Source organism: Castanea sativa, chromosome 7 (genome assembly GCF_040712315.1).
Source record: "Castanea sativa cultivar Marrone di Chiusa Pesio chromosome 7, ASM4071231v1".
Classification (NCBI taxonomy): Eukaryota; Viridiplantae; Streptophyta; class Magnoliopsida; order Fagales; family Fagaceae; genus Castanea; species Castanea sativa.
This window is the reverse complement of record NC_134019.1, coordinates 41,489,215-41,515,902: the sequence shown is the minus strand read 5'-3', so window position 1 is coordinate 41,515,902 and position 26,688 is coordinate 41,489,215. Positions and strand designations below refer to the sequence as shown.

The 26,688-nt window shown below is 34.7% G+C and overlaps 2 protein-coding genes across 2 annotated transcripts; one reads left to right on the top strand and one right to left on the bottom strand.

The window, feature by feature from the left end:
• Positions 1–474: 474 nt before the first annotated feature.
• Positions 475–4,472, bottom strand: LOC142642449 (uncharacterized). The gene is made up of 4 exons (XM_075816801.1): positions 2,639–4,472; positions 2,447–2,527; positions 916–1,098; positions 475–710 (listed from the first exon to the last, which is right to left on the bottom strand). Exons 1-2 carry the CDS (start codon positions 3,985–3,987, stop codon positions 2,521–2,523), a joined length of 1,356 nt encoding a protein of 451 aa, XP_075672916.1. The 5' UTR covers positions 3,988–4,472; the 3' UTR covers positions 475–710; positions 916–1,098; positions 2,447–2,520.
• A 12,762-nt stretch (positions 4,473–17,234) lies between these two features.
• LOC142642225 (uncharacterized) lies at positions 17,235–26,027 on the top strand. The gene is made up of 4 exons (XM_075816562.1): positions 17,235–17,358; positions 17,596–18,417; positions 25,396–25,613; positions 25,708–26,027. The coding sequence occupies exons 1-4, from the start codon at positions 17,272–17,274 to the stop codon at positions 25,730–25,732; spliced, it is 1,152 nt and encodes a 383-aa protein (XP_075672677.1). The 5' UTR covers positions 17,235–17,271; the 3' UTR covers positions 25,733–26,027.
• The last annotated feature ends 661 nt before the right edge of the window (positions 26,028–26,688 follow it).

Here is a 26,688-nt window from a genome sequence, read left to right as displayed (position 1 = left end):
GAAGAAGATGTGAATTGCTAAAAGTAGGATAAATGAAATGGAGAACTGTGTCAGGAGTATTTTGTGATCGCAGAGTACCTATTAAGTTAAAAAGAAAATTTTATAAGACTGCTATAAGATTAGCTATGTCCTATGGTACTGATTATTTGGGTGTGAAGAAGCAAAATTTTCATAAAATGAGTGTAATTGAAATGATAAATGTTAAGATGGACAAGTAGAAATAGAAGGAAAAATAGGATTCCAAATTATCTAAAACAAGAATGTTAAGAATAAGTGAAAATATAAGGAAAGGTGATCTCTATTGATGAAAAGATGATGGGGTCTTGCTTGAGATGATTTGGTCATGTGTAGTATTAGGAAGATGAAGTCGATTCAAGTAGAGAGAATGGAAAAAGGGAGAACGAAACATACGTCACGCATATAAATAAATTGATGCAAACCCAAAGAAGAGGGGGAAAAACATCTTGAAGTATTGAGCATAGACAATGTAGATAATTGAATTGAGCAGGCAGACCATGATTGTACTACAGGAAGCAATATATATAATTTACAAACATGAAAAATGAACATTATTCCTGCCATCCTTGTGCCTATGTTTATATTTCTGCATTTCCTGCCCAACCTCACCATCTCCCCTTCTTCTCTTTCTTCCTCCTCCTCCTCTTCTCCTTCTTCCTTTCCTTCTAAGCCTCTACTCTTTCTCTGTTGAGCTTTAGAGTACGAAAGAAAAACAGTCATTTTGGGATGAGCTAAACAAGTAGTCGAGAAAAAAAAAGCATTATCAAACAAATTCCTTGATTCTCTAACTCCCAAGACGTAAGCCTTAGCAACATGTATTGTTTTTTTTTTTTTTTTGGTTTAAAGGAATTATATATAAACTAGATAGCCAAAATGGCTAAGTTGGTAGCAACATACCTACAAAATGTTTCCCCATTTGTCTGTACTCACTAATGCAGCAACTACATCAGATGGGGGTAATAAAAAATTACAAGTTCTTCCTGCAAAGTACAACCTATACTAGCAAGTGCATCAGCACTTCTATTTGCTTCCTGAAATACATGCTTCATTGTGATGTGGGGAATCTTTTCCAGCAATAATCTGCAATCAAACAGCAAGGAAGAATAAGCAACATGTATTGTCAACAGTTTCATAAATATTCCTTAATTTAAAAATAACAACATATGCTTCATTTTCTGAGTATGCATTCCCTCTTAAACAATATTCATTATTCAGTTTTCTCCCTGTCACCTTTGAATGATATTTTTGCAGTCAACTAAATAGTTTCCAAACACTCCTTAAGCATAATCGTCTCCTGATTTAGGACTAGTTACTATTACTTCAAATTCAAGAAGATCAATTGTACAACTTTCTGCCATGATTCATGCTATGAACAAAAAAACTATAAAAGCATAGAGTTCTTGGTAATATTTAAAATTGAGAATTCTATCTTTAATTGTTACATTATGCTATTACTCTTAATATTTTGTCTAATTAGGGGCGCTCACCCATATTTTACTAGTGAAATTTAATTTAAATGTCACCTAGATTCTCATCAATTATTGTTCTTTTTTCTTCTTACAACAAGTGGAGAGGGGGCATTTAAACCAGGGGCGGAGGTAGGGGGGTCGAGAGGGGGCAATTGCCCCCCGACCTCACCCAAACCCCACCCCCCTTATATATATATATATACATATATATATATATATATATATATATATATATATTTCTTGTAGATTTAGTATTTGTTTTGTATAAGTTTTTGTTTGCTTTAAGCTTATGGTCTTCAACTTTGCAATTGCATGTAATTGTGCTATGGGGCTGTCACTCTTGGCTCCAGTTGTAATATACTCTTCTCGGCTAGTGATTAGTAAGAAGCTCTTTTAACTTTGTATAATAATGACCATATATTGATTGTTTTTTTTTTTTTTTAACTTTTACTTGTTTGAAAAATATACTTATAGTCACATATGAAGTATCTTAAATACAAAAACATTTATACTAAATCTAGCGTTACGCACAAGGGAAAAAAAAAAAAACTTAACACTTACCTTATATTTATATGTTAATCAATTTTTTTTGTTTAATTAGTTAAGTATTTTTTTATTATACTAATCAAAAAGATTGCAATTGATTTTCTCTTCAATTCTTTATTTTCATCTTGCCCCCCTAAATTAAAATCCTGACTTCGCCACTGATTTGAACCCAAGTTTTCCCATGAGAATGACTCGATAGTGTCATTGAACCACAAGACTCTGGTCTCATTAATTACTCCATAAAGAATACATGCAATTACACGCACAATATTATTATTATATTCTATCTTCCCACCACCCTATGCAAGAGAATAGCCACAATAAAAAATAAAAAAATAAAAAAAAAACAAAAAATTTGACAACTGTCATCTTTTTTATAAAGTGCATGCATAAGAACATTGAATAAAGAATACCTGTATACTCAAACCTAAGGAAACCAGAACTCCCCAATTCGAAATTTAGAACGGGATGGACCATTGCTGTGTGTTTAGCCACTAGTACAAAGAATAATTATAAAAAAATGAGAAGAGTAATATATGGGCGTGTCACGTGTGTGGCATGGCATAAGAGATGAAAGCGATATAAAGAGAAAAGAGAAAACCTACATAATCATGCAGTCCAGAAATTGTAAACAGGAATCCAACAAGTATTTCTGAACGGAAAGAATGGTTGTATTACTCGCTTCACCATAGAGGTCAAATATGAGACAGTTAAGATAATAATGAGGTCTGTGGTAGGAAAACAACAGAAGGCAGAATTTCGAACCAGCTAAGTGGAGAAAACCAGGACCGGTTGGAAGGAAATCTTCACCCTCAATTAAAATGGATCTAATATTGACCTTTCTCCGAGTCCACCCTCTCGAATATACATTATATCCGTAGATAAATATCATATCAGTGTACTCAGTTAGGAGGGTAGTCCAATAAAGAGTAGTAGAAACAACTTGAGCTCTTTTACACTGAACTTCTTCTGCCCATGAAAGGTGAGCCTCATTAAACGCATGATTCCAAGAGCGAGATATCACATCATAAGCAATGTAATGACCCTTCGCATTAGAATCTCCTCCAAGTACTGGCGGCCCATTTATTATGATCCGATTCTCGCCTTTAAAATTCGAGTGTGCGAAAATGACATCCATGTCGATCTTGCTATAAGTTGGGGGGTTTGGCAAGGTTTCCCAGGTACGCAGTTTGGGGTCATAAACCTCCATCCAGCCAGAGAAGGTATCTTTGGGTTGCAACCAACCCAAATCGCCGCCAAAAACATATAGCTTACCATCAACAACAATGGTCTGAGGGTTTTGTCTACGATATTTCATGGATGGACCACGTTCCCAACCCTTGTCAGGACATTTAAGGTTGAGCATCCAGACGTCGGTAGTGGGGATATAGCCGACTATATTGAGAGGGTTGTCATGGGGGAGTGTGTAATTTTCGTACACATCTGCAATAGTTGAAGCTGAGAAATCAGGGTCAAGGCCACCAACAGAATATAGACGGTCGTCTAGCACAGCGTAGTAGCGAGAGGGGTAAGGCCCCGGCGGCCCGTCTTCGGCGACTTTGGAAACCGGGCTGATCTTCTTTGGGGTGAAGCTGAAGCTGCTGTTGTTGTTGGTGGTGATTTTCTTTTTCTTCACTCCCTTAATATGGTTCAGTATAGAAGGAGGAGGAGGTGGACGTGGACTTTGAATGAAGTATGAAAGAGGTGGACAGGCTTCGGGGTCTGGGATCTTGATCGTAAAAACCATTGCTTCATCCGACTCGCTTGTTGTACAGAAAGCGATGTCAAACTCACCATCAACAACATCTACCTTCCCCCAACTTTTCAGCAGCTCCTCCCCCACCTCCCACTCAGCCTCCGCTTCTATAGGATTTAGTTTCGGTTCACAAACCGAAACAGACTGACCCGCCCTAGTATTGGGATTCGATTGACAAGGCAAAAGAGAGTACCCCATTGACACAAAACAAAAGAGACGGCTAAGAGTTTGGATTAGAGAGATTGAAAGGGTTAGGGTTAGTTTTTCTCAAATCAGTTGAATCCAATAGATCAAACACAAATCAACTCATCAAAGCCAATCTACAGTCACCACCCACAGCCCAGAAATCGAATCTGAATAGATCCACAACCCACCACTAACACCGATAGCTCACCACCACCAAGCACCACCAAAAATCAACCAAAAATGAAGAGATTGGAGTTTAATCGGTGCGAAAATGAGTTTGAGGCAAATATTTGGATGAACAACGAAAAGATGGAGATCTCAAAACGGGAAAGATGGCCTCCAAGATCCGCCGCCACCTTCACCGCCACAACCTCAGCCACCATAATCCACCGCCACAACCTCAGCCACGGTCACCATAAACAACACCATCGGAGAGGGAGCAGAGTAAATGTTTGTGAGAATGTAGAAGAAAGAAGATAGAGAAGAAAGGTGTCTGTGAGAAGAGAGAGAGAAGAGAGAATCGAATTTAATAAGAGTGGAGAGAGAAATTAACTGCTTTATTTTGATAAAAAACAGTAAAGTCTTTGTTGAAGCTAACAAGTTGGTTGATTGCTTTATTGTTGTTACAACAGTAAAGGGAAACATTTTTAAAAAAGGAAGGTAGATTTATTAGAAAAAAAAAAAAACTTTTATTTTCGGGTTTAAAAAGAAAAAGTTTTTTTTAAAATAATTATTATTTTTTTTAAAGAAAAAGCATTTTAAAAGAAAAGGAAAGCTTTTTAAAAAGTTTTTTTTTTTTTTTTTTTTCTCTTGAGAAAGAGTTTTGTTTTTGAAAATAACTTTTGAAAAGGGTAAAGCTTTTTGAAAAATCATTTTCTTTTGGAAAAGCATGCTATAGAGATTTGTTCATCCAAGCTATTAAATCATGGCAACATTATTTATGAGAAAAAGTCAAATCAGTTAAACCCAATAGATCAAACACAAATCAACTCATCAAAGCCAATCTACAGTCACCACCCACTGCCCAGCAATCAAATCTGAATAAACCCACAACTCACCACTAACACCGATAGCTTACCACCACCACCAAAAATCAACCAAAAATGAAGGGATTGGAGTTTAATCGGTGCAAAAAGTAGTTTGAGGCAAGTATTTGGATGAACAACGAAAAGATGGAGATCTCAAAACGGGAGAGATGGAGGTTAATTAGGAAGGAGAGAGTAAAATGAATAAAAAAAGAAGAAAAAGTTTTAAGCATTTTCACCCGTACAGTTCTATTAACAGAGAAGAAAGGTATTTGTGATAAAAGAGAATCGATTTTAATAAGAGAGGAGAGAGAAAAGATGTATAAAAAAAGAATAAATTTTTTTAAGCATTTTCACCCGTATAGTTTTATTACCGGAGAAGAAAGGTACCTATGATAAGAGAGAATCGATTTTATTAAGAGAGGAGAGAGAAAAGATGTATAAAAAAAAGAATAAAAAATTTTAAGCATTTTCACCCGTATAGTTTTATTACCGGAGAAGAAAGGTATCTATGATAAAAGCATTCCATTGACAATTATAAATGGTATAAATAAGAAAGATTTAGCATAAAAGTACAAAAAGAGCCTAGTAGTTAAACTTGTAAAATTTTATAATTGTAATTTTTTTTGCAATTATGCTACTGTGTCATCCTATTAGGGGAAGAAGAAGGAGAGAGAGTTGTATTGGAATATATTATAATAGTCACTAATCCGTGTTATGCACAAAAACTTATTTGTAAGGTAGACTAAAATAATTTTATAAAATCTTAAATTGATTAAAAAACTACACCATTACATGATTTTTTCTTGTATAATTTTAATTTGTGTTACAAATTGATAAAGAAACCATTGTTTGAACGTGCAATGACTTACAAAAAATTTGTCAGATAATTTTAGATACTACAAAAAAATAACTCAAAAATTCAAATATTAAAAATTCTGAAAAACCAAAAAATATTAAAAAAAATTATCAATGTTTGAGTTTGAGTTTAAGTTGGACTTGTTAAAGAGATATATTTTCACTCCTTGTTAAGTTTAGATTAAACAAAAATAATTTTGTTTTAATTAAATGATGAGTTTGAGTTTAAATTGGACTTGTCAGAGAGATAGAGTTTCACTACTTGTTAAGTTTGGATTAAACAAAAATAATTTTGTTTAAAAAAATGATGAGTTTGAGTTTAAGTTGGACTCGTTAGAGTAATAGAGTTTCACTCATTTTTAAGAAAAATGATGACTTTGAGTTTAAGTTGGACTTGTCAGAGAGATAGAATTTCACTTTTTGTTAAGTTTGGACTAAACAAAAATAATTTTGTTTTAAAAAAATGATAAGTTTGAGTTTAAGTTGGACTTGTCAGAAAGATAGAGCTTCACTCCTTGTTAAGTTTGGACTAAACAAAAATAATTTTATTTAAAAAAATGATGAGTTTGAGTTTAAGTTAGACTTGTTAGAGATAGAGTTTCACTCCTTGTTAATTTTGGACTAAATAAAAGTAATTTTATTTAAATATTGTGATATTAAAGAAAAATTATCAACGTTTGAGTTTGAGTTTAAGTTAGACTTGTTAGAGAAATAGAGTTTCACTTCTTGTTAAGTTTAGATTAAACAAAAAAATTTTTGTTTAAATTAAATGATGAGTTTGAGTTTAAGTTGGATTTATTAGAGAGATAGAGTTTCATTCCTTGTTAAGTTTGGACTAAACAAAAATAAATTTTTTTTTTAAATGATGAGTTTGAGTTTAAGTTGGATTTGTCAGAGAGATAGAGTTTCACTCCTTGTTAAGTTTGGACTAAACAAAAATAATTTTGTTTAAAAACAATGACGAGTTTGAGTTTGAGTTTAAGTTGGACTTGTTAGAGAAATAGTTTCACTCCTTGTTAAGTTTGGACTAAATAAAAATAATTTTATTTAAATAAAATGACAATTTTATTTAAATATTGTGCTGAAGTGAAAAATTGTGGGAGCTTCAGAGGCTTTGGTTTATATATAAAAATTATTTTAGTGGGTAATATATATTATTTTAATTAGTAGAATATGAAAATAAAAGTTGGAATGTTGGTTGTGTTGTAAAATGGTATGGTATAATTGATAAAGTAGCTTTTTGAGATGATAAAATAGAATAGGATAACATTTTCCATTATGAATGCTCTAAGAGAGAATCGATTTTAATCAGAGAGGAGAGAGAAAAGATGAATAAAAAAAGAATAAAAAGTTTTAAGCATTTTCACCCGTACAGTTCTATTAATAGAGAAGAAAGGTATCTGTGATAAGAGAGAATCGATTTTAATCAGAGAGGAGAGAGAAAAGACGAAAAAAAGAATAAAAACTAATAAGCATTTTCACCTGTACAGTTCTATTAATAGAATGTATTGTTTATCTATGCGAACTTGTTTGGCATTTAGAGCATTCATACTTGAAATCTACAAAAAAATTCTATTTTACTATCTCAAAACCTACTTTATCATTTATAGCATACCATTTTATAGCACACCTAATATCCCAACTTTTATTTTACCATCCTACACATTAAAATAATAAAAAGTAAAATAAAAATAATATAAAAAGATTCTCACCACAACCACACCTCAGCAAACCCACAACTTAGCAAGCGTGCTCGTTCAACCACAACTCAGCAAACTCACTGATCAACCATAACTCACAGCAACGATCCCCATTGGATCGGAACCATCGAAACCACCACGCATGACCTCGCCACGACCCATGCTGATCTCCACTACTGTATGAACCCCATTGGAACCCATAACCATCGATCCCAAAACCCACTAAACTCGAAACCCATCAACAAACCCATCAACCACCGTGAGAGACCCATCAACAAACCCATCAAGCACCGTGAAAGACACATCAACAAACCCATCGTCGTGAGAGACCCATCAACTAACCCACCGCCATGAGAGACCCATCAACAGACCCATCGCTGTGAGAGAGAGACCCATACCACGCCACCAGGCCTCCACGCCATGCCACCACCAGACCCACACCGGACCCACGACCCACACCAGGAAAAACCATCACCGTGAGAGAGGGGCTTGGAATGTCAACAAAGAAGAGATACAAAGATAGATGGAGAGAGAAAGAGGTAGATAAAAGGTATGGAATAAAATATATTAAACCATTTTGCAATTGTGCTACAGTACTGTTGCAAATTTGCAATGGTATTGTAGCACAATTGTAAATTTTTTTGGGTTTACAAGTTTGAGTAATGGAGGTTTTTTGAGGCTTTGATGCTAACTATGCCAACATATGGCATTTGCAAGTCCGGGTGTGAATGATCCTAGAACATATGTGGTTTCTTGGTGTTTGGTGTGTCAAATGCTAAATATTTGGCATTTGGCACACTTAATAATGCTAGTGTTCTTAGAAAGGACAAAGTTTAGCTACAACTTTACTCAATAAAATAAACATTATTACATATTTTGAAAATCTAATCGTTGAATTACATGTTTTTTACTCTCTTAATATACATGTCAAATTTTGTGTCAATTGGATATTATTTACCATATGATTTATAATTTATATTTTATGCATAATTTTAAATTATAAAAACTTACAATTTGAACAATTTATTGATAATATAGCTATTGATCTTTAATTTTCTAGAAATTTTTCAAACATGAAGGATATAAGAAGAAGATATAATCTAATGGTGGATTTGTCAAAATTCACCTTCAATAAAAAAATATTGAGCAAGGTTGTAATCCAATTTTGTAGTTAAATTTTGTCCCATTAGAAAAAAACAAAAATTGTCAGTGAGTTGTTCGTCCACACGCACCAATGAGGGTACCTGAAGAACAAGAGAACGAGGAACCAACAGAGAGCACCAGTGGGGTGCCGGCTAAAAACCCTCCGAAGGTTAAGTCAGTGACAAAAAAATATCCAAGAACTCAATAGTCTGAGAGTTAGGAATTTTCACTTACCTTAAGGAAGAGGAGGCTTTGTGCTTATATAGTGGTGTAGAGCTGACCAAGATCCCTTGAATGTATGAGTTTTCCTTGTAGAGAAGATTTGAAGTTAAGGCCCCAAGATCTTAGGGCTTTTTTACCCATACTAGGAAGATACGAACGTGTAGTAGGGTTTTTGGGTGTAGTGTGCAACATATTTTCATATAGGGGTAAATGAGTGGGGAGCATGCAAATATTGTGGAGGACAAGCATTTTCATCTGTCGGTATGCTTGTCCTCTTTTGATTCGTCAGCGCACGTTGGTATGCCTGGTGCCTTCATATGTCAATTCCTTCGCCTGTTGGTATCTCCACTTGTCGGAATGGTTCCCAACTTGTCGGCATGCTCGTCGTCTGTCTAGTTCATTTTCTAGACCGACGGGATATTGAGGTGATGGTACGAAAGGTGCCGTTGTGGTCTAAGTAGGGTTTAGGCCTGATGAACATTCTTACCTTGGTGGAGAATTCTATGCTCGATGAATATTGGCGGTTAAAAGAGTTGGAAAATTTCTACGGTAAAAAATACCCTCATCACCTTCACTGTTTTTTGGGATTAACTTAGGACCTTTCTTGTGCAGCTTAGATGGAAGGCGAAGAACCACTTTGTAAGAGCTAGAATGGGTGGGGTGATTTTGTAATTTTGCTCTGGATGCATTTTCTCAATTTTCACTTCTTAGAGCATCTACATCAGTTCTTGTATAATCTTCTATAACACAAAAAATTCTTCATTTTACACATTTTGGTAAAAACAAACACCCACATTAGTAGGGCTAAAACGGTGTAAAATATTGCAAAACCATCCACGAGTTACAATAACCGTGTAAATACACACGGCTACTATAGCTCGTTTATACAATATTTTATCATTTTCTCATTTGCTCCTTTTTTTCTCTCTCTGATCCATGCTCAACAAACTCAATTCTCTCCTCATCTTTTTCTTTTTCCTCAGATGCACATAAACACACCCACACACAAACACATCCACGCAGACAAATCAACACAGAGAATCAATACAGAGATACACTTTGCTAAAAAAAAAAAAAAACACAGAGATACACAAACACAGATCGGTGCTTGACTGGATCGGAGCTCGTGGGTCTTGCTGTGGATCGGAGCTCGCAGATTGAGGATCGGAGCTTGCGGATCAGGATCGGAGTTCGCGAATCGTGATCGGAGCTCGCGGATTGAGGATTGAGGATCGGAGCTCGCGGATTGAGGATCGGAGCTTAGAGCTCGTGGATCGGAGAGGGAGAGTTGATCTGAGCTCTTGATCAAGAGGGAGAGTTGATCTGAGCTCTTGATCGAGAGGGAGAGGGAGAGTTGGAGAGATGGGTATAGAGAGAGAGCAACAAATTAGAAATGAGTAGGGAGAGAGAGAGAGCGCGCGTATTATATCTGGGGTAGTTGGGAAAATAATAAAAAATTGAAGAAAATTGATTATTTAATTAAAAAAGGTGGTAGGATAGATGAACTAATGTAGGTGTTTTGTAAAATCGGATGTGTAAAATAGAAAAAGTGGATTTTTAGTGTAAAAGTGGATGTGTAAAATAAAAGAACTAATGTGGATGCTTTTATACGACTCCAAATCCTTCCTACTTTCTGGTCATTTTTCATACTTTTCTTCACTAAATCTTAACAAAACATCAGGTATTAGAATAATTGTCCTGTCCAAAAATTTATTATAAGAATTTTCTTTGACCAACGAGGGATTGATATTTTTAATAGTGACAAGAAACATGGTGGAAGGCAGGCCTACTAATTCACAACATTAGCTCATTTTTATTATAATTGCACGAAATTTCTTGAAGCAAAGGTAAGTCATTAACTTTTTTAGCTATCTCTAGCAAGCAATACAATTTATGGCACGTACAGCAAGCAAATCCAAAAATTATGAATGACTAGCTTTGTTTTCAACTAGGAAAAGATTTTTCTGTAGATTAATTTGGAGTGAAACCCTTTAAACTCTTTTTATATATTTTTATGAGATGAGAATTTTGAAAATTTAACTATTAAATCCAATAAAAGCACCACTGTCATGCAGTTCCTCCTCCTTCTCACAAAATCTAGCCTAAGGCCAAGCCTATATGGCTGAACCTAAGCTTTCTTCCCATTCTCTATCTATCTTACATTCTGTCTCTTCCAAACCCAAATGGCCAAAAGCTCCTTCATTTCTATGTTTGTTTGATTGGTTGTGTGTTAATTTGAGAATTTGATATTTTGCTTGAGGATTTGAAAAATGGAGTCTTTGAGGGGTTGATTGCAGGTTCATAGGCTTGGGGTCTGTTTGGATACAGTTTATTGCTGAAAGTTGAAAACTGAAAATTAAAAACACTGTAATAAAATAATTTTTAAATGTGTGAATAGTGCCGTGGGACCCAGTTTTAAAGAAAAATTTGTTGAAAAAAGAGGTTTGTGGGTTTGTGAATAGTGCATGAGACCCACTAAAAACGTTGAAAGCTGAAAATTGATTCAGTTTTCAGCGTTATCCAAGCGTGCACTTGGTGTTTCGCTTTGGGGATTTGGGTTGATTTCCAAGATAGGTTTGGGAGTGAGTGTGAATCTGTACATATGGATTTAACTTAGGATTTTGGTTGTTTTGTATGTATGCTACTGATTTGGAGATTTTGGGGGGTTTTGGGTTTACCGTAGTTTTGTGAATGTTTGTGGGTTCTATGATGTAGCTGTGTGTGTGTGGTTTGTGTCTTGTAAAAATAGGAACAAATGGTAAAAAATCGGTTAAGAACTAGTAAAATCAGGAATAGAATATTTTTCTGATTCTTTGATTGTTTCGGTTTTTAAAACCATGATTACATGAGACTATTGACTACTGTTGTTTGATGTAATTCATAGATAAATTTTTTTTTTAAATTATTACAAAAAAAAAAAAAACGTAAAGGATCTTAAGAAAGGGATGGTCAACTAACCACACTTTCAAACCAGACCAATGCAGTAACCTATCTTATATGAAATTAGTAAAAGAAACATAAAAGACCAAGGAAAGATAGATAACTGAGTTATTAATTATTATTTATTTATTAATCTTGGAAGATATTTATTGAAAGAAAAAATCAGCTGCTACGTACCAACTATAGACAAAGCAGGACTCTAGTCATGGAGGTGGTATACCCTATTTCGGTTATATTAAATCTTTTGATCATTTCTCTCTCAATTAAGTGGGACCAATTAACTACGAGGGAGATGACTCATATATCCCAAACAAGATATATTTTCTCCAGGTAGTGCACAGGCACAACAGCCACAACAAAAGCATGATCAGTACGAATATGACAGTAAATATCCTTTTAGTGGTTCGGCCTTCGTCAATTCTTTTCCGTTGTATAGCCTTAGCCCTAGGTGAGGTGTCTAATAATGTACCTTGGAATTAAGGGTGTGTTTAGATACGGCTAATTATACTAAAACTAAAATATTATTGTTAAAAGTATTGTAGATTAAGGTAAAAGTTAGTTGAAATAGTACAGTGAGACCCATAAATAGTGCTAAAAAGTACAGTGTGACCCATAAATAATAGCAAAAATAAATTAAATAGTAAATTAATTTTCATTTTTCATTCTAACCCAAACATACCAAATTACATGCTAGAGTGGCTCCAATATCTATTGCTATTAAGTATTAACTATAACAAAAAGAGCAAATGGGCTCTTCTACAGTACTTTGTTGAGCAAGAAATTTTGTTGAGCACCCTACGTAATTACTATACTATCCCTAGAGAGTTCCAAAATATAGTTGAATCTCTAATCAAGTGAATAGTTTTCCTGTTATCTTAACAACTATCAGTAGAAAATAATTAAAATAATGTTAGTAATGGACATTGTAAAAATCAATAAAAAAACATACCTACTTAGTAATGGATTACTCACAAGAGGAGTTATGGAGTTTTCAAGTTTAGGGCAAATTAAAAAGAGACCATTTATGACAGCTAGCAGAGACGGTTCTCCCATGCAAAATATTTGGATACTAGTTTTTTTACAATACAAGTCACAGACCCACGCGATGTGTGGGAAGAAATAATTATTTTGTATTTTAATATAATGTATAATTTTTTTTGAAGATAATTTGTTCTCCCTATAAATTAAACAATTTCTATTTGGTCTACATTGGTTCTATTTAGTCCATGTTGTCCTCTTCGATCCAATTTGGTCCTATTTAGTCCATTAGAGCAACCACAACAGTGGTGCTAAAAAGCCATATTGGTATTTTTAGCACCTCAAATATTAAAAGCCATTATGCAATAGTGGAGCTATAAATAAATTTTTTACCTCTTCAGCTACAGTGCACAGCTATAGATGGCTGTGCATTGTAGCTCCTAAGTTAAAATTTTTATTATTATTATTTAACTTCTCTTTCTTCACATTAAAATATTCTCTCTCTCTCTCTCTTCTTTTCGTCTGACTCAAAGTCTCAGCCTTCTCTCTTCCTTCTCTATCTCTTCAATATCTTTTCTCTCTTTTTTTCGCATTATCAGCGATGGCGTGGGTTGGTGGGTTTCGTGGATGTGAGTTGGTGGGTTGTTGATTCGTGGGTCATGGCCTGTGGGTCAATGGGTCGTGGTGGTCTGATTGGATTGTGGCCTGTGGGTCAGTGGGTTTCGTGGATGTGGGAGAGGTGTGTGTGTGAGTCACTTTTTCTTATTTTTATTTTAAGAGTTGCCACCAACTATTGGTTTTGTATTAGGTGTGATTGGTCACATAGTTGTCTAATTCATTTTAAGCTACCTAACTCACTAAAACAATTTTAAGGGTTTATTAGTTAAGGTAAACCAAAAGTCTCGAACCAAAGATCTTGGACTCGGAAGTTCGGTTACGTGTGGAGAAGGTGTTAGGCCTATCCAAATGATAGTACCCCATTTTAATTTATTTCTAACGTTATCTTTTTAGTGAAGAAATAAGATATTTGGCATTTTTATTCAAACGAAAACACACACACACACACACACACACACACACACACACACACAACATGTGAAGGACATTTACCACATTGCTAGAAATAATATATACAATAGCATGTAAATATTTAATTACTATGTAATTAGCATGTGAATATTACATATTACACAAATAAATTACAACATAAAAATAAAAGAGAGAGCGAGTTGGAAGACTAGCACCTTGTTGTTATCCACCACGTTTTCTCATTTTATCATGCAAAAAGAACACAATAATAATACATTAGTGCCAAGAAGGGGAGGAACTATGTAAGCTTGATTAGTACCTATGGGTTCAATCAAATTGAAACATAGGCACAAATCTCTATAGATTCAATCCTAAGAAAAAGTTTTAAACAAAAATGTATGAATTATTTTGAAACAGATTTTTCTTTAGAAAATTCAAATATTTTGTAAAATAATTTTTCTTTAGAAAATTCACATATTTGTAAAAGACTTTTTCTTCAAAAATATTAATTATATTTTTTGAAAGGAAAGTTTTGGGAAAAATATATATTTTTTTATGAGAAAAGGTTTTATTGTTTTTTTATATATAAAAATGGGAAGTATTAGAAAACTACTTTCATCAATTTTTTGAAAGAAAATATTTCTTTTGAACAAGAAAATTTTCAAATAGGAAACAAATTTTTATTTTTTTTGAAAAGAGTTTGTTTAGAAAAAAGAAGTGCCATTTTAGGGTTTCAAGAAAAAGATTCACGGTTTTTTTAAAAAAAAAAAAAATTAAAAAAGGGTTTAATTTTAACAATCCCATGAATTTGTTTTGAGAATATGGTTTGAAGAAAGGAGTTTTATTTTGAAAATATTTTTGTGAAAAGAGGGAAATTTAAAAAAGAAGAAGAAGAAAGAATTGGAAGAGTTTTTTTTTTTTTTTTTTTTAAAAATTTTAATGGGATTTTATTTTTAAGGAGGAAAATTTTGAATTAAAAATCCCATGATTTTCATGGTGGAAAGAAACTTGTATTAAAACATTTTGCAGGGAAAATTTAATTTGAACAATTTTTTTTTTGTTTTAAAAAAAGTATTCATGGGTTTTGTTTTCTAAAAAGTTTGGGTTCCAAAAATCCCATAGTTTTTTTTAGAAAAGAAATGCTCATTTTAGAAACTTTGCTCATTCAAAAGATTTTTTTAATCATATTTTTGAAAAGCAATTCTAACATAGTAAAGGAAAACATTTTTGAAAGAAGGAAGGTAGATCTTTTAGAGAAAAAAAAGGTTTTATTTTTGGGTTTAAAAAGAAAAAAGAATTTTTTTTTAAAGAGAGAGCATTTTAAAAGAAAAGGGAAGCTTTTTAAAAAGTTTTTTTTCTTGAGAAAGAGTTTTGTTTGTGAAACAACTTCTGAAAAGGGAATAAAGCTTTTTGAAAAATCATTTTATTTTGGAAAAGCATGCTATAGAGATTTTCTCATCCAAGCTATTAAATTATGGCAACATTATTTATGAGAAAAAGTTAAAAAAAAACTCAACAATAGTAAATAAGTGGTATAGACTAGAAAATAAAGTGCAATAAAATAAAGACAAGTAAATAAAGTTGTTAGGAATTTAAATGACAAGGAAAAGTAAAGGTTCATTAAAAAAGTTTTTTTTTTTTTAATTTTTTTGATTTTTTTTAGAGATTCTTCTTAATTAAGCTTTAATTTATTTCAAGTCTTATGGGTCCTTTGTAAAAAAAGAGATGGGAGTTCAAAACCATTAACCATCCTTTGAGACAACATACCCATATTGTGCTTTTCTTAAGGTTTAAAGCTTATTTAAAAAGAATAGATAGAAAATATTTTTTAGGTGATGAGATAGTAATATACGTGCGCGTGTGTGTGGAGAGAGAGAGAGAGAGAGAGAGAGAGAGCAAAAGAAATAAAAGGTGCAAAAATAAAAGGAGAGTGGGGATAGCAAAATGTAAATAATGGGATGACAATAAAATAAAGGGGAGGGGATGAACATAAGAAATAAAAGGGAAGTGGGGATAAGCAAAAGGTAAATGGAATGACAATAAAATAAAGGGGAGGGGGATGAACATTAAAATAAATGGGATGAAAATAAAGTAAAGGGGATGGAGAATGAACATTAAAATAAATGGGATGAGCCAAGAGCCTTGTAGTTGAATTGACACTTTCCCATGTACAAAGTGCTTGGAGGTTTAGGGGGGAAAGGGTTTGAGTTGCGGGGTGAGCAACATGTTGTAATTATCTTTAAAAAAAAAGGGATGATAAGATAAATAGACGAACAAAATATAAAAGGTTCCTAGATGACGAGTGTAGGAGCCCAAAAATGCTAGGCCCATTTAGAATAGTGGAATTAGATTTTACAGGCCTAGTGTAATTAATTTGTTAGAGTATGGGCTTGCAAGGTCAGCTTTAATGCTTTATTATGATCCAATTATGAGGTCAGTGGAGTTAGGGCTTTGAGAATAGTAAAAGAAGTACAAATTATGGAAATAACACTTCCTCGAGTCTGGCCGAGGAGGCAATGTTCAAGTTCCTAATACAAGGTGATGTTCTTAAGTTTACGTTCTTTTCTTCCAATGTTTCCTCCCTTTCCTTGGAGGGATTTCTTTCCTTTATATATTCCTTTGGATTTCATCCTAGCCTTTCACTTGTACAATTAGGGGCTTTCTTTTGGATGCTTGTCCCATTAGAGCTGTGTTGGAGGTGATAAACTATATTGCAAGTTGTGAGACTACTGTTCAGGGGTCACTCCTTTATTGAATGAAGAGGTTCCTTTGCCTCATCACTCTATCTATATAAAAAAGAAAAAAGAGAAAACCCATGGTGTGAAGATCACTCTATCTATATAAAAAAGAAGAAGAAGAGAAAACTGAGCGTGAAGAAGAAAAGAAAGAAAGAAAAAAGAAAGAAGAAAGAAGAAGAAAGCATCAACAAGAAAAAGAGAAAAAGTGTGGTGGAGCACATGTGTGGTCTGACTGTGGGAGGAGAAGAAACCAGAGTAAAGAAGAAAGAAAGAAAAAAAAGAATCTAAACACCCTCTAACTGATTGGTGTAAGAGAGTGGGTTCTTTCAGAGACAAAAAAGGGGGACTTTTTGGCTAGAAAGAAAGCTTGGAAACCTCATATGGCCTTTCTATATGCATTTTCTAAAGTCGACTACTATTGTTCATTTTTTAATAATTTTGGAGTAAGCGAGTGGAATATTTCAGAGACAAAAAAAGGAAACTTTTTTGCTAGAAAGAAAGTGGAGCATCTTAGTGCACTAACTGATTGGTGTAAGAGAGTGGGTTGTTTTAGAAACAGAAAAAGGGTACTTTTTGGCTAGAAAGAAAGCTTGGAAACCTCAAATGGACTCTCCATATGCATTTTCCAAAGTTGACTACTATCCAAAAATTGATGGAGAGAACATGATAGAAGCCTTTAGTGTTGAGCCTCATCCGTATCCATCACTGCCCCCAGAATGCTTGGAGGATCCACCAAATCCTGAGTCTATGGTATATTTCTTTTGTTAATGATTTGCTATAATATTTTATATGCATGTGTATATTTATTTATTTTTCATATTGTCTTATGTTAAAGACATTTAAATATTTTCTTAATCATCTTCCGACTAATTCTAAGAGCCTTTTTTGGGAGTTGGAGTCTATGGTATTTTTTTTTGTTAATAATTTGCTATAATATTTATATGCATGTGTATATTTATTTATTTTTCATATTGTCTTACGTTACAGACATTTAAATACTTTCTTGATCATCTTCCGACTGATTCTAAGAAACTTTTTTGGGAGTATGATCCGGGTAGTAACCAAGTTCTACAGTTTGGACCTTATTTTAGAAGATTGTTTGGGGAAGTTGCAAAATTCTCATATGGCCATTTTGAAAAGGGTGATTTTTCAGGGGATTTACTCAACCGTTTGCGTATTCGGCGTGAGAATATGGTGGTTTATCATCCCTCTAAAGTGTCTAAGGACTGTGTGGATAATCTTGGGAGAAAGACGGATTTAGTTCATTATAGGTACATGATGGCTTCTGTGGTAAACAAGTATCTAAAATCACGTGATATATCAAAATACTTCAAACTCGGTTTCTCTGAGCTGTTTCTTCAACCTCAAGTGGTAAAGAAGTTTTACATGTTCCAATTGTTTCATCCTATTATCTACAATGATTGGGACAAGTACAAACTCATCCACGCACTTGTGGATATGCGGATACAAGACCAAAAACATTTCTATAAATCCTTCGGATTTCAAGTTCAAGTTCAGCAATATGGGTATAAAAATTGGTGGAGAAAGGTTGAGAATGAAACTCCTGAGTCAATGCTGGGACATGTATATAGCTACCAAGGGCATGCTTTTTGGAATGCGGGTGCTTTGCCAGTATACCTTAGGAATTTACATGCACACTATCATGGAGCTATACTGGCAAACAACAATGCAATAGAGGCTGCCTTCGATCAGGAGAAGAACGACATTTATGATCATAACTCTCCTATTGAAGCTGAAATGGCTCAATATAAAGATGGTCATCCCCATAAGAAAACATTGAGAGCTAAGGTATGTATAAAAGTTTGATGAAAAACTATCTTGTATTGCAATGATGAATATGTATTTGAATATTGATAGTATTTATGGATTCCTTCTCTAAACTGCAAAAACAGCCACTAACAACAGACACATGGCTAATAATATAACTGACTAACTAATACTAAGTTACTAACACACACTAAACTAATTGTAGCTGCTACTGTCGTATTACAAGTTAGATATTTGACTTGCATTACTGGATCAGAACTACTGAAAAAGGAAGATTTTCACCATTGGTAAGGGCAATTGAAACATTACCGACATCGTTTAAAATGCTCTACCCAAGCGAACCTTTGATATATTGAACAATTCTTTGAGCTGCCAATAAGTGAGGTTCTCTTGGTTTAGCAAGGTATTGACTTAGTCTATGCACTGAATATGTAATGTTAGGCCTAGACAAGGCCAGATACATCAATCTCCCTATTAACCTTCAGTATTGAGTAGGGTTTGAAAGTACCTTCCCTTCATCTTTAGAAATCCTCATATTCTGTTCCATAGGTGTTTTAGCAGGTTTGCAACCCATTAGATTAGTATCTTCCATTATTTCCAAAGCATACTTCCTCTGATTTAAACTAATTCCCTTTTCATTTCTTGCAACCTCTAGCCCCAAAAAATACTTCAATGATCCCAAATCTTTGAGACCAAATTTGGTATCAAGCAGTTGCTTCAATTCTCTAATTGCAGCAGGATCATTACCTGTAAGCAAGATGTCATCCACATACACTACCAATACAGTAAATGATGTCCTATTAGTTTTAGTAAAAAGAGAGTAATCCCCCTAAGACTGCCTAAAGCCAAGCTCCAAAATGGTAGCGCTGAATTTTGCAAACCATTGCCTTGAAGCTTACTAGAGCCCATATAAGCTTTTGTTCAACTTGCATACCAAAGAAGGCTCCCCCTTGATGCGAAATCCAAGAGGCAAGGTCATGTAAACCTCTTCATTCAAATCTCCATGGAGGAAAGCATTGCTAACATCCATTTGGTGTAAATGACTACCTTTCATGGCAGTAATGGCCAAAACCACCCTAACTGAAATTGATTTTGCAACCGAAGAGAGTTTTTGAATGGTCAAGGTCTTCCCTCTGAGTATACTATAACCTTTAGCAACTAACCCGGCTTTGTATCTCTCAATGCTGCCATCTGAGTTGTACTTAATCCCATAAACCCATTTACACCAATAGGAACATGACCATGAGGTATAGTAGTCAAAGTCGATGTATGATTCTACTCTAAGGCTACAATTTCTTTGTATATAGCAGCTCTCCACTTTGTATGTTTCACAGCTTGGTGAAAGGTGGGTTCAGGACTATGGGAAGAAATAGATATAAGGAAAGAGTGATAGGTTGGACTGAGTTTAGTATAAGAAAGAGAATTAAAGATGTTAGAGGGTTTACTAGATTGAGGTTTGAATGAAGTGGAAACTGAGAGACAAGAATAGTCCTTAAGGTAAGGATGATGTCTAACTCTAGAAGATGTTTTGGTAGGAGGTAAAGATTGAGGAGCAGGTGGACATGGTGGTTCGGCAGAGGGAAAAACTTTAGGGACATTAGGATTAGAGGATTAGAGCCAAGTGAAGGATTGGAAGACAAGACCTTTGATGTTGGATTAGCTGAATTTGTAGAAAGTAAAGACTCCATAGGTGGGGAATAGGTATTAGGTATAGAAGTGGGAAAGACAAAAGGATAAAAATTTAGATCAAATGTAGAAGGAACAGTTGCAAAAGGAAATATGTGTTCATGGAAAATGACGTTTTTGCTCACAAACATGATATTTGTACTCAAATCTAAAACTTTGATACCAGAAGGGTAACTTGGAAAAATACATTTTTGGGCTTGGTATGCAAATTTGTGCCTTTGATGTGTAAGTGTAGAAGCAAAACACAAATAACCAAAGGTTTTGAGATGTGCATATGTGAGGAATTGACCAAATAGTATCTCATAGGGACTTTTGATGTGCAAAGTAGATGGTGGTAATATATTTATAAGGTATACATATGGTAAGATGCAATCCCCCTAGAAATGTAAAGGAAGGGGAAGACTGAAACCTCAAATTCTTGCTACATTAAGTATATGCTGATGCTTTCAACAATAGAGCTTTGTTGAGGTGTTTCCACATAAGTCAATTGATGTAAAATCCCTTTTGATTTTAAAAAATCTTCCATAATGAATTCAGTTCCATTGTCGGTTCTTATACACTTGATTTTGGAATTGAATTGAATATTAACCATTGTTGAAAATTGCTCAAATAGTGATTGAGTTTCAGATTTAGCTTTCAATTAATAAACCCAAGTACATCTTGAAAAATCATCAACTATAATAAAAAATATTTGTAATCTTCAAGAGTAGGAACACAAAAAGGACCACATAGATCACTATGTCGGGGGATAAACACTTTGGGGAGCTTCCTTAAGTAATTAATATAACATATAGAGACACTTTAATCCAAAAGGCTTGAGCCCAATGGGTATGTGCTCAATTATGTTATATTAATCACTCATTTTTCTCATCTTTATTCAATGTGAGACTTTCACTCACACGTGTAACCCAACAATCTCCCCCTCACGTGTGAGTTTGCCTCTTTATGGGCTTCAAGATCTCTTTGTGGGCCATGAACAAGTCCTACTCACTCCCCTTTGCCTAATGAGCTTTTACTTCATCAACGCGTCATCCATGGGTCTCTCGTACGCCATTGATGGGAACCATGTGTCAACCCCACACTCACATCCATGGGAACCCACGTCCATGTCCATGGGAACCTCGCACCACACCATTATTTAGCATCATTAGGAATATTCCTTTGTTGGCCTTTTTTTTTTCTTCTCCAGGATCTTTGTGTGTGGACTGTCTAGGCTTTCTCTGTCCCCGCTGGGTAGGGACCATAAACACCTCACCACCTTTGCCGCACACCACCATGGGCTCTGATACCACTTGTCGGGGGGATAAACACCTTGAGGAGCTTCCTTGAGTAATTAATATAATATATAGAGATACACTTTAACCCAAAAAGCCTAAACCCAATGGGTATGTGCTCAATTATGTTATATTAACCACTTATTCTTCTCATCTTTATTCAATGTGGGACTTCACTCATACGTGTAACCCAACACATAATGCAAAAGATCAAAAGGAGCAATAGAAATATTAGTACTAGATTGAAAAGGTAAATGTTTTTGCTTCGCCAAATGACAAAATGTCACAACACTGACTTATTTACATTTATCATGTGCAAGAAGACTTAATGCATTAATTAGCTAGAAACATCGTCGTTCTCAATAACAAAACCAATCTTCAATTAATAGGACGCCGCTGTTTCGTGCTAAATTTGTTCTGTCTTCATTTAACGAAATGACCCTGTTTCATGCTTCTTTATTATCATAGAGCACAATCATTCTTCTGAAGGTCTTTTGTCTTTTGTCTAAACGACATGTTATCATGTCATTGCCTGTCTTCTTTAACTTTAACATGGTGGAAGGTGAAGGTGAAGTAGTAACTGAGATAGGTTGAGGAGCACAAGCAGTGGACAAGAAGGGAAACTTGTGTTCTTGGAAAACCAAATCTCTAGACATAAAAATCTGTCTAGAATGTAAGTCTAGTAATTTGTAGCCCTTGACATTATGAGGATAGCCTAAGAAAACACAAACCCTTGCCCTAGGATCAAATTTAGGCGTGTGAACTTGGAGAGTTGAAGCATAGCACAAACAACCAAAGGTTCTTAAATGGCTACAAGGAGGCTTAAGCAAAAGGAGTTCAAAAGGAGTTTTGTCTTGTAAAAGAGATGGTAAACTATTAATAAGATGAACTGCAGCGAGTGTGCAGTCACCTCAATATTTGAGAGGGATGTTAGATTGGAGTCTAAGAGGTCTAGTAACTGAACGTATGTGCTCCTGTTTTCTTTCCACTACAGAATTCTGTTGTGGAGTGTAAACATAGGTCTTTTGGTGTATGATACCGTGAGTGTTATAAAAATCAATCATACAAAATCCTGGTCCATTATTAGACCTGGTAGCTTTGATTTTGACTCCATATTGAGTATGTATCATGGTAAAGAAAGAGATGAGAAAAGGCATAGTTTCTGATTTAGATTTCATCAAGAAGAAGACCCAAGTGGACCTAGTTGCATCATCAACTCTGAACAGAAAATATTTAAAGCCCTCATGAGTAGAAATGTAATAAGGACCCCAAATATTAACATGAATAAAGTCAAAAGCATTAGAAAAAACATTATTATTGAAAAGAAAAGGTGATCACTTTTGTTTGGCTAAAGGACAGACATTGCAACAAATGTTGTTAAAAGTTTGAGATGAAAAATGTATCACACTTTTTTTGATTGAGGGATGTCCTAGTCTAAAATGCCATAGTTTTGACAAATTGGAAACATAATTAACAAGAGTACAATTCATAGAATTGAAAAACTTGTGATTGGAAAGAAAGTTGGACAATGATGGAATAGAGGTAGAATTGTCTGGTTTTCGCAGTAGGTATAAACCAGGATGGAAGAGGTTTCATTAGTAAGTAGTAAGCTTTATTAATGGAGGGAAGAGGTTCCATTAGTAATATCTGGCTTTAAAATCCAATAAGAATGAGCTACTTAACCCAATAAATGTAATGGTCCCAAACCAATTATGAAGTGTACAAAAATTCAGTTTCGTGAATATTATATGTGCATTCCCTTGCATTTTACATTGAACCAGTCACCGACTTTTCCAACATTTCTTGGCACATTAACTTAATCTGACCTTTGGCTTGGAGGCTACTACTTATTTTTTATGTATTCCCACAATGTTATGCGAGGACTATAAGGAATCATGTATGTGGAGACTTGGAGAGGCTTTATCTATAGTTTTGAGTCCCACAAATCAATGTCAAATAAACAATTGTTAAACTAATAAAGACCAAATCAATCAAAAGCAGATTCATATAGCCTATTATTAACCCATTTCTTTCCAGATGATGATGTATTTACCTTTTTCAAGAATCATATTACACAATGGCATTAGAGAAGAAAAAAGGGAAAGGTGTTTTTCTTGGCAGAGGGTTTGTGATTAAATTCAAAGTCAACATTTAGTTTTGTATCCATAGATCTCTATACGCTATACTATAGTGGGAGCAAAGGCCCATATAGTAACTAAGAACATTTTGATTGGAGGGAGGAGGTTCCATTAGCAAGAGGTAAGCTTTATAAATAGAGGGAAGAGGTCCATTAGCAAGGAGTAAGCTTTATTAATGGACTGAAGAGGTTCCATTAGTAAGATCTGGCTTCAAGTTTGATTATAGGTATCATTCAACCCCATCAAGAATTGCATAACAGAATCTTGGAGTTGATGCTGAATCAATTTTTGATTGATTCCACAAGTACATCTTCCACATGTGCAACATGTAAAGGCTCTGTAGTTATCAATCTCATCCCACAAGAACTTCAATTGAGAGCTCCCCTTGATTAATCCCAGCCAAATATTTCTGCAACTGAACAATTCTTGGTCCATTCCGTTGAGAAAATCTTTCCTTCACATCCTCCCAAACCTCCAAAGTTGTGTCCCTATAAACCACACTTGCAAGGATCTTTGGAGAAACTGAGTTTAGAATCTAAGAAACAACGATGTTGTTACACCTAGTCCATGCCTGAACCAACAGAGGTGGTTTCGCCATTGTTGGAGTCAAAGTGAGAGTACCATTAATAAACAATAAAGCACGGGTGCGTTTTGGGATTCGGGTGAGGGTGCGGGAACGGGTGCGGGACTCGGCAATTTTTGAAAAAGTAGGGTGCGGGTGCGGCGATTAAAAAATTATTAAAAATATTTTTAATATATTGCTAAACATATTTTTTTTCACATTATATAAATATATACCAAATTTAAGAACAATAGTAAATAATAACTAGAATACAGAGAATGAGAGAGAGCCTAGCTGAAGAGTGAAGGCAGAGAGTGGGAGAAAGGCGCAAGAAAAATGAAGAGAGAGAGGGCTGGGTCCTGGTTTTTTTTCCAAACGGTGCGTTTGCACCTTTTTTTTTTTCCGGCCAAGTTAAACGGTTACGCACTTTTTGTTTTTTTTTTTTTTGAATTTCGGTCGGTATCGGTTTTCGCGCGATACGGACTGATTCGAGTCGAATCGGCGTGAATCGGCCCAATTTCGCGCGCGTCAGTCTAAATCGGCGTTGTATTGGCGTGAATCGCGTTAAAAAAATTATTTTTTTAATGCCTGACGCAGCACGGATGCGCAGACAGTGACATCGCCTGCACGTCCCCACGTCGGACACGGGTGCGGCGGCCCAAACGCCGCACCCGTGCTTCCCAGTTAATAAACCCTAGTTTATTTTTGGCACTCAATGCTCTTTGCATTGATTTTGCCCAAGCAGGATAGATTTCACTAACTAAAGGTTGTGAAACTAAAATTGCACATGGATTTTTTTCATGATGCAGAAAAAAATGGATGATTTTCATCAATGGTGATGGTTTGGGAAGCTGATGTCATTGAAGAACACTCTTGGATTAGCTTCAAGTTTGATGAAAAAAGTATCTTGTATTGCAATAATGAATAATGTGTACATGGAAAGTATTTATACGGTTAACTGCCTCTAAGTCCCTAATTCAGCTCCAAACTATGTGGATTCCTTCTCTAACTAATTGCAAAAACAGCCACTAACAAACAGACGTGTGGCAAATAACATAACTAACTGACGGATACTAACACTAAACGACTAGTAGCTTTTATTTATACAACTAAAGCTACTGTCGTATTGCAAGAAGTTAGATATTTGACTTGCTTCCTTTCTTCTTGGCTTTCTTCTGCAATAGCATCGAGCTTTCTTTTACACTTGTTATCATCTATTCTCTGATAATATACAAACTCATTCTACCAAATATGTAGAATCAGCTAGGTTATTATCAAACTTATGTTCCTCTTTTGAATTTTTTGTTGTTGTTATATGTGGTTTTTTTTTTTTTAACAGATTAAAGAACAGCCAGAGAAACCTAAACTGAAACCCCTACCCCTGCATTCAGAACTTGAACCGATTATTACAGAAAGATTTCCTGGGGTTTATTCTTGCATGGTTGATGCCATTATCAGGGCTTTTGCAGCAGATGCAGATGCAGAAAGTGCTTTCCACTGTAGCATAAATGAGTTGTTGTTTTTGAAGGGGCCGTTTGGTGATAATCAAGCCTACAGGTATTTGTGAATTCATAGAGTACTTAAACCGTTCAATTCGATATTTTTTATTCTTACTCTTGTCATTAACTTTTGAAACTTTTGTTTTTGTCAGGTACATTTATTTTCCACGCGAGTAAGAAAAAGAGTTGAAAAGACCGATCACGAAAGAAAGTTGATTTTTAGGTTATTTATCAGGTGGCTATATGTATATATTATCTAAGATCCAAAACCCAACTAGCTGCTGATGCTTTCAACTGCTGCTTTAATGGACTTTACCTTTTTAGCCGGGAGTTGCAGGTGTTGCTTGAAAGTTCTAATTTGAAGCTTTAAAGTCCTAAAAGGGTGTTTGTTTGGGACCTTTATTAATGATTTTCATGGAAACTTAGGAAAGACTTTCAATTTGTGCTTCATGGAATGGGATTTACTTTCAAGATACCTTGGTGGTGATATGGTAGACACAAAAGATTGAAAATCGTGAAGGCCTGAGTCCTCATAAGGCATAATAATATTAAGGATGTTTATTGAAACAACAATTTAATTAGAGATCTTGGATCAATTAAATATATATTTATTTGCTTGGTAATGGGTTTATAAGCATTCTAGTTATAGATACAAGTAAAATGTACTAACGAAGATATTGTTGTAGAGATAAACCTACTCTTATTAAATCAGGGAATTTACACACATAAAAGCTCTGCATCATTATTTTCTGTAATGGTAGTTCAAATGTCATTGATATCAAAGCGATGCTATATGTGGCTTTTGTCTTGCATAAGGAGGTGGCAGGATAGAATATAATAATAATATTGTGTGCGTAATTGCATGTATTCTTTGGGAATAATTAATGAGACCAGAGCATTGTGGTTCAATGACACTATCAGGTCATTCCCATGGGAGAACTTGGGTTCGAATGCCCCCTCCCCACTTATTGTAAGCAGAAAAAAGAACAATAACTGATGAGAATCTAGGTGACATTTATAGGAAATTTCATTGGTAAAACGTGGGTGAGCGGCCCTAATTAGACAAAACTTTAAGAGTAGTAGCATAATGTAACAATTAAAGATTGAATTCTCAATTTTAAATATTACCATGA

What these genes read in the sequence shown, in the direction of transcription:
- LOC142642449 (XM_075816801.1), bottom strand. Translation starts at nt 3,987, where the DNA reads ATGGGGTACTCTCTTTTGCCTTGTCAATCGAATCCCAATACTAGGGCG.
- LOC142642225 (XM_075816562.1), top strand. Translation starts at nt 17,272, where the DNA reads ATGATAGAAGCCTTTAGTGTTGAGCCTCATCCGTATCCATCACTGCCC. An exon ending in CACCAAATCCTGAGTCTATG is followed by an intron (nt 17,359 to 17,595) that starts GTATATTTCTTT and finishes CTTACGTTACAG; the next exon opens with ACATTTAAATACTTTCTTGA. An exon ending in AGAAAACATTGAGAGCTAAG is followed by an intron (nt 18,418 to 25,395) that starts GTATGTATAAAA and finishes TTTTTTTAACAG; the next exon opens with ATTAAAGAACAGCCAGAGAA.